The sequence below is a fragment of the Enhydra lutris genome, unplaced genomic scaffold (assembly GCF_002288905.1).
Source record: "Enhydra lutris kenyoni isolate GAN:26980312 unplaced genomic scaffold, ASM228890v2 scaffoldscaffold41, whole genome shotgun sequence".
Classification (NCBI taxonomy): Eukaryota; Metazoa; Chordata; class Mammalia; order Carnivora; family Mustelidae; genus Enhydra; species Enhydra lutris.
The window spans coordinates 18,182,823-18,200,903 of NW_019154125.1; the positions used below are offsets into that span (position 1 = coordinate 18,182,823).

Consider the following 18,081-nt stretch of genomic DNA (forward strand, 5'->3'; position numbering starts at 1 on the left):
GTTACTTATTCCTTTGTCTTTTTTGTTTCCCTTTGTATGTTTATACCCTAAGTGACATACTTTGGATTTTGGAAAGCAGTAAATGTCTGTGTTTTCACGGTTAGGTGGAGTTTCCTGAGAGGATACTGAGACTGGTATCAGCTTCCATGAAAGTTTACAGGAGCCCATTCCAAAGAATTAGAGTGACAAGGTTCATGTTAATTTGGGGAAGCAGAGGACTCCAGAATGGTGTGAAATGGACCACACTGACATCTGGGAGAAATATTGCCTAAGAGTGTGGACTGCCCTTTAACTTCTGAATCTCAGTTCCCATTGGTCCACCTCCATGTGTCAGGAGCATGTCAAAGCAAAATTCTCTTGTGGTATAAATGAGCACTGTCAGCTGATCCAGGTTGAACATGGACAGGAGAAGAACTTTAAGTACCTGATCATGGTAGGCCAGGTTAAGAGAGGAATTTGGGCCATCTTCTGTATGGGTTGAAAAATCCATACTGTGGTGTTTTGGCAGAGACCGCTGTTAACAAGCCTCTTTTTTTTTTTAAAGATTTTATTTATTTATTTGATGGAAAGAGATGGAACACAAGCAGGGGAAGTTGGAGAGGGAGAAGCAGGCTTCCTGCCGAGCAGGGAGCCCGATGCGGGCCTCGATCCCAGGACCCTGGGATCAAGACCTGAGTGGAAGGCAGATGCTTAACAACTGAGCCACCCAGGCACCCCTGTTAACAAGCCTCTTTCTTGGGTCTTTACTCACCTGTCATGTCTGGGTCTCCTTGCTTCTCCTCTTGGTTGTCCCCTGTACTTCTTCCCTCTGTTTGATAATTTGTTTCCTTTTCGTCTCGTGTCTTCCTTTTTGGATACTGTTGATTTATTGGATCAACAATAAATCTTTTGGGATTTTTGGGAAAAGGGGCATGAGAGATAAATTTTTTGAGATCTTGCATGTTAAATAATATAAAACAAGATTTGTTGTTTCCTTTCTGCATGCTAACGAACTGTTTTGTACACCTTTCTTTGGAAGCACAGTTCTAGGGCATTTTGTCATGTCATTTCTCTACTTAACCTTCTTTAGTTGGTGTTGATAGCATAAGCTAAAAACTATTATACTCAGCCTAGCCTTTCAAGACCCCTTTCCCCAACTTTTGCAGTCTCATCACAAACTGCTCTTCTAAATGAACCTTTTCTTCTAGCTTTGCCAGTTTGCTCTCTGTCTCCTGTGTTTTTTTTAATCTTGCCTCCATGTCCTTGTCTGTACCACACATTTATCAGTAATGTCCTTTATTTTCAGTGTCAGATCATGGTGTGTGACACTAGGGGAGAGGTGGAGCTTGTGGAACTCTGACAGGCCCTGCCCCTTCTAGGATTCAAACTTAAAAAAAAGAAACTAGGACCGTGTTTAATTAATGAATTAATTGATTGATTAGGATGAACTAATTCTTGTTCTAAGTGCTCTCCGTCCTGAGCACTTCACTCCAGTTCTCTTTGTTCCAGGAATGCGCTCCTTCCCAGTGGGGCATGCAGTGACCCAGCACTTCATCACACAAGTACAACTTCCAACTCATACTTTTCTGTGATCTGCTCTGAGACTTAGTGCCTCGCCTTGTCATTTTATACTTAATCATTTACTGTCCAGTGTTATTAAAGAGCAGATTTTCGAGGGAAAGGTCTGCCCTCTGCCCTTCACCCATCCATGGTCCACAGACACTGTTAATTGAATTATTTACTTTCATGTGCATGATGTGCTTGTAAAAGGCTTCACGTTTACTATTGATGTTGACTGACTTTTGGATAGGGTGAGAGCACTTGAAATTCTTTTATTTTGAAAGAATGTGGATGTGGTATGAGACCTTCTTTTCTATTAATTTTAATGAGGTGTGTAGAAGTGTGGTCAGAATGAGGTGTGTAGAAGTGTGGTCTGAGGTTATGTGCTGTGAGCAGTTCTACAGATGGAAGGGTCCTTGTGTGCAGAGAAAAAGCCAGTGTTGCCTCTTTTATTTTATGTAGTTTTTTGTCTGCTCTTGAGGAAATTTTCTTCTTCACAGAAGTATTTTAGGTTGTTTTGTGTTTCAAAATATTTGAGCCATTTTTTTAAAAATAAATTTATGTACTCTTTGATAACATTACTTTTTTCCCTTGTCACTCCTGCTTTATTGTTTTCCTAGGTGAGGTTCAGTATTCTTTATTTTACAGGGAAGAAGAGTCTCTGGTAGAACAGTTTGTGTTTGAAGCTTTGGTTACATATCTGGAAAGTCTGGCCTTAGCACATGCAGATGAGAAATCCTTAGGTAGGTCTTATCTGAGCTATTTGTTTGCATACCAATTCTGTTTGTCTGACAAATCTCTAAGAGCTTTTCTACTCAGGGGTTAAGCCTCAAATAGTTCTCTCATAAAGTGGCGTTTTTTCTCCCGTCTCCCATTTAGCATGATAAGTGTGAAGGGGAGATATGCCCCTCTGGTGCCTCTTCAATGCCCGCCTCCTCTGAAGGCCCACAGATTTTCCAGGGTGTGCCCTTGGTGGCCACAGAGCTTGACCCCTGGCTTGTCAGAGATCCTGTCCAGGACAGGTGGGACATTTTTATTGTGCAGCTCCAATGAAACCAGCCAGTTTCACAGATGATGTGAAATGTGAGAATGTACAATTGTACCATGTAAAGAAAGCTGGGTGCAGTAACCACTGAGATGTGCCAATGTCTCACTGATGCCAGCTTGAAACGTGGAAAATAGATCTCATTACAAGATTGTGATAAAACTGTTTCGACCATAATTAAGAAATAATACAAAATAATAAGTAAGAAATAGACTTAAAGTAGCTAAGAGAGTAATAAATGGTAGTCTTTACAGTTAAATTCTGTCCAGCAGGTATTATGAACATCCTGGAATTTCTGGGCTGGAAGTCTTCTTAGACATCTTACCCAGAGAATGTAAGTGACTGATCTAGGTCACATAGCTATGTGTAGCGGAACTGTTTTCACTTATCTAGAATCTATTTTGTTTATTTTTTCAAAAGACAAGTTGAGCTCTATTATCCTTCATGTTGATAGCCTACCATGGTAAAAATGCTTAAAATTTAGCTCTTGTCATCAAAGAGTTTTAAATTGTTTTGTTTATCTTGACAGCTTATATAGATGAATTTTTTCAACAAGTGAAACTTAACTTAAAAATCACTGCCACATTTTCAAAGCATAGAAAGAACTTATTCTTGGTTACAGAACTCAAGTTCTATAAGGCTCCTTTCCTAAATAACCCGGGATGTCTGTGGATGGTTTTACTAATTTACTTTGATTCTTCTACAATAGCTGTATTATTAAGCTATCATATGGCTTAACTTACATAAGAAGAAGGGGAGGTCAGGGAATTTATGCCCCTTTACTAATAGCCTTAAATTAAAGTAAATAGGATGGGCCCGGTCTGTGAGTTTCGTGATACCCGTAGAGTCTCTTCCACCTCAAATCCCTTATGTGAGGCTGTACTTTGGCCAGCTGGGGGCTGGTGGAGCAGTTTCTCATTCGGTGCAGTATTGCTGTGAGTGTGTTTGTGCATGTGCACTCTACTATCCTGCAATCTTAAATGTAGGTTTTGTTTTTGTTTTGGGACAATGTAAATTATTTATAAAATTCGTATTCTAAGAGATGAAACAATATTAACTCTATTGTAAAATTACCCTTTTAGTTAAAAAACTAGGTCAATAAACTTATAATGCCATTTTATTAATAATAATCTGCTATATGTCTCCTTTTGGAAATGTATTTTTATACTTGAGAACAGGTACACTTCAACAATGTTGTGATGCCATTGATCACCTAAGCCGTATCATTGAAAAGAAGCATGTATCTTTAAACAAAGTAAAAAAGCGACGTAGGCCACGGTAGGTGATATTGCTTGCCTTTTTTTCCCTCCCCAACAAAACTAATTCTCAGTTAGTAAAAGAGAATTTGAAAGGAATGTGTGGCAGCATAAAAAATTAATTTTCTAAACAAGGAAAGCATGGAAATAGGGCTTTTCTAGGATACTAAAAAACTTTGTATTTGAAAATGCTTAGTTTAAGGTATAAATTTATAACAGACATTTATTTTATCTGCACTAATTTTGAATATAAATTTGATGTGGAATTATTTGACTAGAGAATGCACGAACTATTATGGAGTAAATTTGAAATATAAAAACTGAAATATTGAAATAGTAGCATTTTGACAGTCATGGGATTACAGAATTATGAAATGAAGCTACCCAAAGCCAATGCTGGCTTACTAACCAGTGGTTTCCAGTCTTTGCTGTTAATTCCATTCTAGCAAGGTCTCATTCTCCAAAAGGATGGGGTGTGCCATGCATCAACCCCTCCAGATCTGTGTAGGGTGTCTGGGGAATCTGCTGGCTGCTACTACTCTGCAGAAGCATTGGTACATGTAAATTGGATATTAATATTTTTTCTGTTTTTTTTTTTTCAAATTGCTTCCTTCAGATCCTATTGTTAAACTTTTGACCTCTCTAGATCATTAGTTCTCAAACTGAAACATGCATCCGAATTACTTGGAGGTCTTGTTAAAACACAGGTTCCTGGGTTCTGCCCCCAGAATCTTCTAGTAGGTCTGGAGTGGGGCCAAGAATTTGCACTTTTTGCCAAGTTTACAGATAATATTGATGCAGCTGGATCGGGGACCACAGTTTGAGAAACACTGCTTTAGATTTCAAATCCCCCTCTGTTTTAAGGTACATTGAAAAGGAAACATGAAAATATTGGTACTATTGTTTTAAGAAATGTTTTTTAACTTTTCCCTCAAGTTAAAAAAAAAAAAATGAAGGTAAGCAGCATTTAGGACCTACTAGTGACGATAATACACTAAAAGTAAATTGAGTGCCTTTTGATGAAGTTTCTACATGTATTAGTGTGGCAAATTTGAATTTATGGTTTCTAGACTCTTGGGTCAGCTAAATGCTAAATGTTGGGCATTTATTAAATACAGTGTGTTATCTCCATTTAGAGGATTTCCACCTGCAGCATCATTGTGTTTACTGGATGTGGTCCAATGGCTGTTAGCCCACTGTGGGAGGCCCCAAACAGAATGTCGACACAAATCTATAGAACTCTTTTATAAATTTGTTCCTTTATTGCCAGGTATTGTGATCTTTATGTCCTATAAATTATGGGTTTTGCTTTTACCAGTAGTAAAAGAGATGTGTATTTATTTAAAGTGTAACCTTTCCATTATTTAGATGAATGTAACAAATAATATGTTCCTAATAAAAAAATAAGATGTTCAATAATCATTATAGATCAGTTGTATGACAAAGGATAAACTATGGGGTGTACATTTCTCAAAGATTTATAGAAGGAAAGAATAAAATTCTATTTTGATGTGAAACAATATAGAGGAAGCAAATTTAGGATTTTTCAGTATCTTTTTTTATTCTACTACCTTTTTGCTTTTTTATCTCATTTAAAGGAAATGAAGAAGAACCCTTCTTCTGGGATAACCAGTGCAGTTGTTAACATGATATTCAGTAAATAGTGAAATAATGCAGTTGTTTTATTTCACCATGTGATTAATAAGAAATTGCTAAACTGCTAAATCTGAATAATTTCAGATTTTTGTGATATTAAAGGAAATCAATGAACCTATGCTCTTTAATAACTATTGCACTAAGCCATTACACTATTCTTATAGACTTGAAATAATTACTGAAAATTTTAGTATAGGAATAAATGTTCTATATTCTCCACTAAGTCCAGACCAAGATTTGGTAGTGTAGGTATGGGGAAACTTGCCTCAGGACAGACTGAGGCCCTGTCTTCCCCCTGTGGAATGCACTTTGCAAGAGTCGAGAACCAAGATGGTGCTATGGTGTCTGGATAAGAAAGGTCATGGTACACTACAGAACATGAGGAAGAGCCATTTCTTTTTAGAAAATAGGGTAGAGTACCACTTTGGTGCTTTTTTCTCATAGAAGAAGAGGTAACAATTATTTGGTATAGTTCTAAAACTTAGAAGATTCTATATTTTGTTATGTTATGGAATGTGTTATGATGTTATATGCTATAGATTTATATAGCATATATTGCAATTGTATTAGAAATATTAATCTATATTTGTCTACTATAATTTTATATATATAGTGGTAATGTGTATTTGGATTTTTAATGTAGAGTATTATTTAAAAAACACCACTAGTATTTTATATTTGCTTATTGCTTTTAGTTAATAAAGTTAGTCTTACACGTTGTCATTCTCACCACATGCTTATAAAGTCCATGAAGTTTGGATAGGGTGGAAGCATGCGGCATGTTTTCCTTATTGTTAAATGAAACTGTGGCCCAGATATTATATGGGTGGAACTACTAGTTGGCAGACATTACCTCCCTCTGATTCTCCTGCAGCTCATGCAATTTCTAGTGATGTCAGCTTGACTGACCCTAGACATTTCTATTGTTCTTCTCAGTTGCCTACAATAGAGACCTCGCATATTTTCAATGAGATAAGTAGAGCTCTGCTTCTCAGAATTTCTGTTACATAAAGGATGCCAAGTAGTAGGTGAACCTAGCCCTGCTGCCAAAATATACTTTGTATAAAAGGAATGAAATTTCTTCACTATGCTCCTCTCTGCCCTCCAATGTTGCATCCACCTTTCTCTCTGCTATCTTTTCCCCCAGTGGTTTTTTTTTTTCCTAGGTTTTTTATTTTAATTCCAGTTAGTTAACATACAGTGTCATATTAGTTTCAGGTATCCAATATAGTAATGCAATATTTCTGTATATTATCTGGTGGTCATCATGTCAAGTACACTCCTAATCCCCACCACCAGTTTAACTGATCCTTCCAACCCCACTCCTGTCTGGTAACCATCAGTTTGTTCTTCATAGTTAAGAGTCTGTTCCTTGGTTTGCCTCTTTTTGCCCCCATATGTTTGTTTGTTTTGTTGTTGTTTGTTTGTTTGTTTGTTTTAAGATTTTATTTATTTGAGAGAGAACATAGGCAGGGTAGAGGCAGAGGGAGAAGCAGACCCCACTGAGCAGGGAGCCCAACGGACTCGATCCCAGGAACCAAGGATCTTGATCTGAGCTAAAGGCAAACATTTAAACGGATGGAACCACCTAGGCTCCCCTGGTTTTTGTTTGTTTGTTTGTTTCTTAAATTCCACCTATAAGTGAAATCATATGGTGTTTGTCTTTTTCTGACTTACTTGCCTAGCATAATGCTCTCTAGCTCTATGTAATTGTAAATGGCAAGATTTCACTCTTTTTTATGTCTGAGTAATATTTATACCACATCTTCCCTATCCAGCCATCAGTTGATGTACAGGTGAGCTGCTTCTATGTCTTGGTTGTAAACAATGCTGCCCTCAGTGGTTTGTGTTTGTGTGTTATTATTATTTTTTTTTTTAAGAAGGGGTGGGAGCGGTGGAGGGAGAAAGAATTTTAAATAGGCTCTACACCCAGTGTGGAGCCCAACACGGGGGCTCTTTCGATCCCACAACCCTGAGATCATGACCTGTGCCAAAATCAAGAGTCGGACACAACCTACTGAGCCACAAAGGGGCCCACCCCCAGTGGTTTTTAAGGGACAATGTTAGGTGTCTCTTTAGATCAGAAATCCTGTGTCCTGAAAGTACACTATTGCTGGGCAACACCCAGATCAGTGGGCCATAATGACAAGTACAGACATGTCCCTACGACATGTGTCAGGGGCTTCGGACTGCTGAGGCTCATGTTGGACAGAAAGCTATGGTGACAGCAGCCATAGTTCAGAGGAGGAGAGTGAGAAGGAGGCAGGGATTTGGGACAGTTCCCTGCAGTCCAGATGTCATTTCCCAGGCCTGTCTCTTGGTTCCCATGTTCCCTTTTATCATCTTCTTTCTCTATACCTGTCTCTCTGTCCTTTTTTCTCTTCTAGGACTCAGATAACTTTCACGATAGAACTTAAATAATATTTTATTCTTTATTTTCTTTTTCAATATTTAGTGAAAATAATGGATGTTTAATAGTTCTCCCTAAAACAAACTGGAAAACATGACATTAAATCTTTTACTTATATAGTGCTGATAGGTGTATTTTAACACAGTAGGAAAACTATTTCTTCTTTTTACTACATCAGAAATACATTAGTGTTTTGCATTCTTCTCTAACTTCTTTAGAATCAGGATGATTTGACCTTTTGAGAGTCCCTGATTTCAGAGCATACAAAATACAAATAAGTGTTTTTTCTTTAGAAAATGATTAATACCTAAAGGAAAAATGTCTTTTAAAAAGCAGATTATCCCTTATTCAGAAATGGTGCTGCTCTGGTAGGTATTTTATATGGGACTCTTATGGAAACTATATGTGAAATACTGTGATACTGTGATACTCTTATGGAAACTATATGTGAAATACTGTGATACTGCCAGTCTTGTTCTGGTCTGATTATGTTCGTTAACATATCAGACTTTTAATTCTTGTTTTTTTACTATTGGGGGATGCTATTTCTAATTAGGCACCATGATTAGATTAATTTTAATTATGTGAAAGTTATTTATATGTGTGTTTTAATCTTGTTTCTTTTTAAGGCAACACATCCCCTTCTTTATGGCTGAAAGATATTCTCAAGAACAAAGATACTTCCTTTCTCATAAACATATTTGAGGGGGGAGGAGGAGATTGTGATCGGCTGTCAGGCATTCTTGCTCAGCCTACTCTCTTCCATCTGCAAGGGCCGTTCAGCCTGAGAGCTGTGTTGCAGTGGATGGACATGCTTCTGGCAGCTTTGGAATGCTACAACACATTCATTGAAGAGAAAACCCTTGAGGCATCTGAGGTCCTAGGTAGGTAAAACCTACACATTACTGTGGTCCAGTTCCACCTGGAGTCATTCTGGGCAGTCATTTGCCCAGTCATTCTGGGCAAAAGAGCAGTGTTTGACTAGACTGGCACCACTGTCTCAGAATCACAGAAACAAAGGCGATAGCAAGGAGAATTAATTTAGTCCTTGCATTCTTGAAGCTCATAATGAGGGCAGGGTTCTGGTATACATGACAGCACTGAGGCCACAGAAACCTGCCCAAAGTCTATACTTTTGCACCCTGTTTACAGGTTCTTGATGGCCCTTTTATCAAATAACCTTTTGAGGTTTTCATTTGCATATAACACATTAAAAGAGTTCTTCCTGAGTGCCTGGCTGGCCCAGTTGATAGAGCATGCAACTCTTTTTTTTTTTTTTAGAGAGAGAGTGTGCAAGCAGGGTGGGGAAGCGTAGAAAGACAGAGAGGGAAGGAGAGAGAAAGGCAGAGAGAGGGAGAGAAAGAATCTTAAGTAGGCTCCACACTCAATGTGGAGCTGGATGCAGGGCTTGATCTCATGACTCTGAGATCATGACCTGAGCCAAATGAAATCAAGAGTCAGAGCTTAACCAACTGTCACCCAGGCATCCGGAGCATACAATTCTTGATCTCAGGGTTGTAATTTCAAGCCCCACATTGGGCAGAGATTACTAAAAAAAAAAAAAAAATCTTAAAAAAAATGTTTTTGGGGCAGTTAGGTGGTGCAGTAAGTTAACAGCTGACTCTTGGTTTTATCTTGGGTCTGATCTTAGGGTTATGAGATTGAGCCCCGCGTTGGGCTCCATGCTCCACACTCCATCTGCTTCACATTCTCTGCCCCTCCTGCTCGTACTCTCTCTCTCTCCCTCTCTCAAATAATAAATCCTTAAAAAGAAGTTTATGAAATAAATGAATTCTTCCTGACATGAGGCTCTGTTCTGTGATTTTAGTCCATGGTTTTTGAGTAGTATGTCTCTATTTTTCTATTCCTTAATGTTTTTACTGTAGTATGATGATAGTGTTGCTTATAGAGGATAGAATGCAGGGTGGGGTATTTTGTGTGCTCCTTAATCCATGCTCAGAAGAAGGAGATGGCAGACTTCATCCTTCTAGTGACTTAAATGGGACCTCAGAAGTTGGATATGACTCCTGGAAGGTGTGTCTCTCCTAGAAAAGAGTATCTGGAGCAGACCATAGCTGAGAGATAAGTTGCTCTGGGCTTCGAGGTTGTCTGAGCAGGCTGTTTTAGTCTTCAAGGGTTTCACCTAAATCCTCTCTCATGGGCTGGACATACAACTTCCCTGTTAGATATGTTCTGTCATTTAGATGATTTTCAATGTAGTCAGAGAATCCATTCTGGTGGTGGCTGACTAAAGAAACTACCAGTCTTCATTCTATCAGAGTAAAGTCTGTATTTCAGGAATTTGGGAGAAAGAACCAGGCTATCTTGTTGTCCTAGCTTGAAGAAGTTGGAGCCAGACATAGTTGGGAGTGTATAATGTATGTGCGTACACACACTCTGGGGTTCAGGAAAACAGATTTTATGCTTTTGAGATCTGACTCTCTAGCATGGGATTCTGCATGATTCTAGTATGGGATTTTAAAGGAGAGGTCAGATAAGTTCTGAAACTTTAACAGCAGAGTGCTATTAGTTCACTTGCAAATAGTACCTTAAATTTGTTGTTTTACGAGAGCTCATATATCATTTTGAAAATTTCAACAAGAAAAAAGCATAGAAATATGTAAAACCATCTCCCCTAATTGCATTACCTAGTGAAAAACACTAAGTGTAACATTTACTTTTCTTAACTTTTTCTGTGCATGTAATATTTTAATTTTTATTTTATAATAGTGAAGTTATTGCATGCTTTACTGTAATTTGCTTTTTAAAAAGAAACTTAACTTTTAAACAGAAACTTAACATATTGGATGTCTTTTTATGTCAGTAAATGTACCTTAAGCTAATTTAAATGGTCACATATTACTAAATTAAGCAAAGGTGTCACAATTAAGCAGTCTTCAACCTTTTCATTAACCTTGTGAGGAGTGGGGGACATTAAAAACAATGTACCTTCTATTCCTCATTGCTCTCAGTTATAATTTCTGGTATATCATAAATGTGGGCATTTTAACATAAAACTGTTAGCATTACTTTAAAAATGTATTAAGGGGGGAGTCAAGATGGTGGAGAAGTAGCAGGCTGAAACGACATCAGGTAGCAGGAGATCAGCTAGATAGCTTATCAAACCATTCCAAACACCTACAAATCCAACAGGAGATCAAAGAGAAGAAGAGTAGCAATTATAGAAACAGAAAATCGACCACTTTCTGAAAGGTAGGACCTGCAGAGAAGTGAATCCAAAGCAACGGGAAGATAGACTGCAGTGGGGAGGGGCCGGCTCCCAGCAAGCGGTGGAGCAATGGAGCAACGGAGCACAAAATCAGAACTTTTAAAAGTCTGCACCACTGAGGGACATCACTCCAGAGACTATTCCAGGGTGAAACCCACCCAGGGACAGCGTGGTCTCAGGTCCTGCAGGGTCACAGAAGGATTGGAGGTGTCTGAGTGTCGCAGAGCTCACAGGTATTAAAGCAGGGAAGCTGGCTACAGAGGTGGAGCCGAGAAGTGAGCTCTCAATTCGGGGTTACTTTAAATTGTGATCTGTGGCAGAGGCCACTGCTCTGTGAGCAGGGACCCTACAAGATCAGGAGACACCCCGGAAGAGCGCAGGGATCTGTGGGGTTTGGAGACTCAGGCGGGATTGTGTGCCAGAGACAGAGACGCTTGGTCACAGGCTGAATGAGCTCGGAGCGCAGCCGGAGGCCAGGGAGACGGGAATGATTGAGCACTTTACTCCGAGGGCGCACTGAGGAGTAGGGCCCCAAGCTCTCAGCTCCTCTGGGCTGGAGATTGGGAGGCCGCCATTTTCATTCCCATCCTCCGGAACTCTACAGAAAGCGTTCAGGGAACAAAAGCTCCCGAAAGTCAACGAGAGCGGATTACAGAGCGGATTACTTAGCCTGGCCCCTGGTAAGGGCGGTGCAATTCTGCCTCAGGCAAAGACACTTGAGAATCACTACAACAGGTCCCTCCCCAAGAAGATCCACAAGAAATCCAGCCACAACCAAGTTCACTTACCAAGGAGAATAGCTGAATTCCAGAGGAGGAGAAAGTAAAGCATGGAATTCATGGCTTTCTCCCCATGATTCTTTAGTCTTGCAAAGTTAATTTTTTGTAATTTTATTTTTTTCTTCTAATTTTTTTTAATTTTTACCCTCTCAACATTTTTTAACTAGTTTATCTTAACAATACCTTCAGAAAAATCTTTTTTGAACCTTCATTATACTCATATTTTATCCTTCACTGTATCTAACTTTATTTTTTGTATACACATAGGGTTTTTTTTTCTAAAAAAATTTGGGATACAACTTCTTCTAATAGAACAAAATATACCCTAAATCTAGCACAGGGCTTTGTTCTAATCTCCAGCCTGAGCAAATTCTCTCCACTTTCTTTTTCTTTATTCTCCCAACCAACTTATCAACTCCTTTTTTAGAAATTTTTTTCTTAATTTTCATCTTTGTAGTCCTATTCCATCCCTTCATCGTGTTTACTCTTATATATGTTTTTCATTCTTTAAAATCTGGGGAGGTAGTTTCTTCTAAGAGACCAGAATACTCCCAAAATTAAGTGGGTGACCCTGTTCTGTTCACCAGTCGAATACATATATTTTTTTCTTTTTTATATTTTTTCTTTATTTTTTTTATTTTTTAATTTTTTTTTTCTGAACTTCTTTTTACCCCTCTTCTTTCCCCGATGATTTGGGGTCTCTCCTGATTTGGTTAAAGCACATTTTACTGAGGTCTTTGGCACCCTTTTAGTATTTTATTTGCTCCTTCATATATTCTTATCAGGATAAAATGATAAAGTGGAAAAACTCACCACAAAAAAAAAAGAACAAGGGGCAGTACTGAAGGCCAGGGACCTAATCAGTATGGACATTGGTAATATAGATATATAGATAAAGATCTAGAGTTCAGAATGATAATTCTCAAGGTGCTAGCGGGGCTCGAAAAAGGCATGGAAGATAGTAGAGAAACCCTGTCTGGAGAAATAAAAGAACTAAAATCTAACCAAGTTGAAATCGAAAAAGCTATTAATGAAGTGCAACCAAAAATGGAGGCTCTTACTGCTAGGATAAATGAGGCAGAAGAGAGAATTAGTGATTTGGAGACCAAATGATAGATAATAAAGAAGCTGAGCAAAAGAGAGACAAACAACTACTGGACCACGAGGGGAGAATTTGAGAGATAAGTGATACCATAAGATGAAACAACATTAGAATAATTGGGATTCCAGAAGAAGAAAGAGAGAGGGGAGCAGAAGGTATATTGGAGAGAATTATTGTAGAGAATTTCCCCAATATGGCAAAGGGAACAAGCATCAAAATCCAGGAGGTGCAGAGAACCCCCCTCAAAATCAGTAAGAATAGGTCCACACCCCGTCACCTAATACTAAAATTTAAAACTCTTAGTGACAAAGCGAAAATCCTGAAAGCAGCCCGGGACAAGAAGTCTGTAACATACAATGGTAAAAATATTAGATTGGCAACAGACTTATCCACAGAGCCCTGGAAGGCCAGAAAGAACTGGCATGATCAGAGTACGAAATGAGAAAAACATGCAGCCAAGAATACTATATCCAGCTAGGCTATCATTGAAAATAAAAGGAGAGATTAAAAAGCTTCCAGGACAAACAAAAACTAAAAGAATTTGTAAACCCCAAACCAGCTCTACAGGAACCATTGAAAGGGGTCCTCTAAGCAAAGAGAGAGCCTAAAAGTAGTAGACCAGAGAGGAAGAGAGACAATATACAGTAACAATCACCTTACAGGCGATACAATGGCACTTAATTCATATCTCTCAATAGTTACCCTGAATGTAAATGGGCTAAGTGCCCCAATCAAAAGACACAGGGTATCAGAATGGATAAAAAAACAAAACCCATCAATATGCTGTCTACAAGAAACTCATTTTAGACCCAAAGACGCCTCCAGATTCAAAGTGAGGGGGTGGAAAACAATTTACCATGCTAATGAACTTCAAAAGAAAGCTGGGGTGGCAGTCCTTATATCAGATCAATGAGATTTTAAGCCAAAGACTATAATAAGAGATGAGGAGGACACTGTATCATACTCAAAGGGTCAGTCCAACAAGAAGATCTAACAATTTTAAATATCTATGCCCCTAACATGGGAGCAGCTAGCTACATAAACCAATTAAAAACAAAATCAAAGAAACACATCAATAATAATACAATAATAGTAGGGGACTTTAACACTCCCCTCGCTGAAATGGACAAATCATCCAAGCAGAAGATCAACAAGGAAATAAAGGCCTTAAATGACACACTGGACCAGATGGACATCACAGTTATATTCAGAACATTCCATCCCAAAGCAACAGAAAACACATTCTTCTCTAGTGCACATGGAACATTCTCCAGAATAGATCACATCCTGGGTCATAAATCAGGTCTCAACCAGTACCAAAAGATTGGGATCATTCTCTGCATATTTCAGACCACAATGCTCTGAAGCTAGAACTCAATCACAAGAGGAAATTTGGAAAGAATCCAATTACATGGAGACTAAGGAGCATCCTTCTAAAGAATGAATGGGTTAACCAGAAAATTAAAACGAATTAAAAAAATTCAGGGAAACAATTGAAAATGAAAACACAACAGTTCAAAATCTGTGGGACACAGCAAAGGCAGTCCTAAGAGGAAAATAAGTAGCATTATAAGCCTTTCTCAAGAAACAAGAAAGGTCTCAAATACACAGCCTAACACTACACTTAACGGAGCAGGAGAAAGAACAACAAAGAAAGCCTAAACCCTGCAGGAGAAGAGAAATAATAAAGATCAGAGCAGAAATCAATGAAATAGAAACCCCCCCAAAAAAAAAAAACACCAATAGAACAAATCAACGAAACTAGGAGCTGGTTCTTTGAAAGAATTAATAAGATTGATAAACCCCTGGCCAGATTTATCAAAAAGAAAAGAGAAAGGACCCAAATAAATAAAATCATGAATGAAAGAGGAGAGATCACAACCAACACCAAAGAAATACAAATAATTATACAAATATATTATGAGCAACTATATGCCAGCAAATTTGACAATCTGGAAGAAATGGATGCATTCCTAGAGACCTATAAACTACCACAACTGAATCAGGAAGAAATAGAACACCAGAACAGACCCATAACCAGTAAGGAGATTGAAGCTGTCATCAAAAATCTCCCAACAAACAAGAGACCAGGGCCAGGCAGCTTCCCAGGGGAATTTTACCAAACATTTAAAGAAGAATTAATTCCTATTCTCCTGAAACTATTCCAAAAAATAGAAATGGAAGGAAAACTTCCAAACTCATTTTATGAGGCCAGCATTACCTTGATCCCAAAACCAGACAAGGATCCCATCAAAAAAGAGAATTACAGACCAATATTCTTGATGAACACAATGCGAACATTCTCACCAAAATACTAGCCAATAGGATCCAACAGTACATTAAAAGGATTATTCACCACGACCAAGTGGGATTTATTCCAGGTTCAACATCCACAAATCAATTGATGTAATACAATACATTAATAAAAGAAAGAACAAGAACCATATGATACTCTCAGTAGATGCTAAAAAAGCATTTGACAAAGTACAGCATTCTTTCCCAATCAAGACTCTTCAAAGTGTAGGGATAGAGGGCACATACCTAAATATCATCAAAGCCGTCAATGAAAAACCCACAGCAAATATCATTCTGGAGAAATTCTGGAGAAACTAGAAGTCCTAGCCTCAGCAATCAGACAATGAAAAGAAATTAAAGACCTCCAAATTGGCAAAGAAGAAGTCAAACTCTCACTCTTTGCAGATAATATGATACTATATGTGGAAAACCCAAAAGACTCCAGTACAAATCTGCTAGAACTTGTACAAAAATTCAGTAAAGCGTCAGGATATAAAATCAATGCACAGAAATCAGTTGCATTTCTTTACACCAACAAGACAGAAGAAAGAGAAATTAAGGAGTCAATCCCATTTACAGTTGCACCCAAAACCATAATATACCTAGGAATACCTAGGAATAAAACTAACCAAAGAGGCAAAGAATCTATACTCAGAAAATATAAAGTACTCATGAAAGAAATTGAGGAAGACACAAAGAAATGGAAAAATGTCCCATGCTCATGGATTGAAAGAACAAATATTGTGAAAATGTCTATGCTACCTAAAGCAATCTGCACATTTAATGCAATCCCTATCAAAATCCCATGTTTTTTTTTTTTTCAAAGAAATGGAACAAATAATCCTAAAATTTGTATGGAACCAGGAAAGACCTCGAATAGCCAGAGGAATGTTGAAAAAGAAAGCCAAAATTGATGGCATCACAATTCCAGACTTCAAGCTCTATTAAAAAGCTGTCATCATCAAGACAGTACGGCACTTGCACAAAAACGGACACACAGATCAGTGGAAAAGAACAGAGAGCCCAGAAATAGACCCTCAACTCTATGGTCAACTCATCTTCGACAAAGCAGGAAAGAATGTCCAACGGAAAAAAGACAGTCTCTTCAACAAATGGTGTTGGGAAAATTGGACAGCCACATGCAGAAGAATGAAACTGGACCATTTCCTGACACCACACATGAAAACAGACTCAAAATGGATGAAGGACCTCAATGTGAGAAAGCAGTCCATCAAAATCCTTGAGGAGAACACAGGCAGCAACTTCTTCAACCTCAGCTGCAGCAACTTCTTCCTAGGAACATCGCCAAAGGCAAGGGAAGCAAGGGCAAAAATGAACTATTGGTTCTTCATCAAGATCAAAAGCTTTTGCACAGCAAAGGAAACAGTAAACAAAACCAAAAGACAACTGATAGAATGGGAGAAGATATTTGCAAATGACATATCAGATAAAGGGCTAGTATCCAAGATCTATAAAGAACTTACCAAACTCCACACCCAAAGAACAAATAATCCCATCAAGAAATGGGCAGAGGACATGAGCAGACGTTTCTGCAAAGAAGACATCCGGATGGCCAACAGACACATGAAAAAGTGCTCCACATCACTCGGCATCAGGGAAATACAAATCAAAAGCACAAGGAGATACCACCTCACACCAGTCATAATGGCTAAAATTAACAAGTCAGGAAATGACAGATCCTGGCAAGGGTGCAGAGAAAGGGAACCCCCCTACATGTTGGTGGGAATGCAAGCTGGTGCAGCCACTCAGGAAAACTGCATGGAGGTTCCTCAAAAAGTTGAAAATAGAGCTACGCTACAACCCAGCAGTTGCACAACTGGGTATTTACCCTAAAGATATAAATGTAGTGATCTGAAGGGGCACATGCACCCGAATGTTTATAGCAGCAATGTCTATAATAGTCAACCTATGGAAAGAACCTAGATGTCCATCAACAGATGAATGGATAAAGAAGAAATGTTATATATATACAATGGAATACTATGCAGCCATCAAAAGAAATGAAATCTTGCCATTTGTGATGACGTGGGTGGAACTAGAGGGTATTATGCTTAATGAAATAAGTCAATCAGAGGAAGACAGCTATCTATGATCTCCCTGATATAAGGAAGTAGAGATGCAATGTGGGGGGCTTGGGAGGTAGGAAAAGAATAAATGAAACAAGATGGGATCAGGAGGGAGACAAACCATAAGACTCTTAATCTCACAAAACAAAGGTAGGGTTGCCAGGGGGGAGGGGTGGAGGGAGAGAGTGGTGGGGTTTTGGACATTGGGGAGGGTATGTGCTATGGTGAGAGCTGTGAAGTATGTAACCCTGGCGATTCACAGACCTGTCCCTGCGGCTAATAATACATTATATGTTAATTTAAAAAATATATATATTTAATGGAGCCTAAATACTGTAGAGGTTTGTTTTTTGTTCTTTTTGTTTTGTTTTGTTTTGTTTTGTTTTTACTCTAGAGGTTTTTTATTTAACATCATCAGCTTTAACAGTTTCTTTAATAGTTTCTGGAAATTTTGCAAGTTCCTGAATTATTCTGACCATTCCATACCCCTGACATTTTCTTATCCTAAGTATTCTGTTTTTATGCTTATCTTTTTACTCATAATTCTATGTCTTTATAACAAAATGGTCTACATGTCACAGGTTTCTTCTGTGTTGTATTATTATTGCATTTGTTATTAGGGCACTTTATGTTTGTTACCACTATAATATAAACATAATAAAAATTTTGTTGCATAATTATTA

The 18,081-nt window shown here is 38.3% G+C and overlaps 1 protein-coding gene across 2 annotated transcripts in view; it reads left to right on the forward strand.

The window, feature by feature from the left end:
• Positions 1 to 18,081, forward strand: part of LOC111155445 (protein kinase, DNA-activated, catalytic polypeptide) — a 222,726-nt gene that overhangs the window by 65,440 nt on the left and 139,205 nt on the right. For both annotated transcript variants that reach the window (XM_022515606.1, XM_022515607.1), the window contains exons 28-31: positions 2,188 to 2,282; positions 3,763 to 3,862; positions 4,977 to 5,110; positions 8,536 to 8,790. In XM_022515606.1, the coding sequence (XP_022371314.1) occupies positions 2,188 to 2,282; positions 3,763 to 3,862; positions 4,977 to 5,110; positions 8,536 to 8,790 (584 nt within the window). The remainder of the gene's footprint in view (positions 1 to 2,187; positions 2,283 to 3,762; positions 3,863 to 4,976; positions 5,111 to 8,535; positions 8,791 to 18,081) is intronic.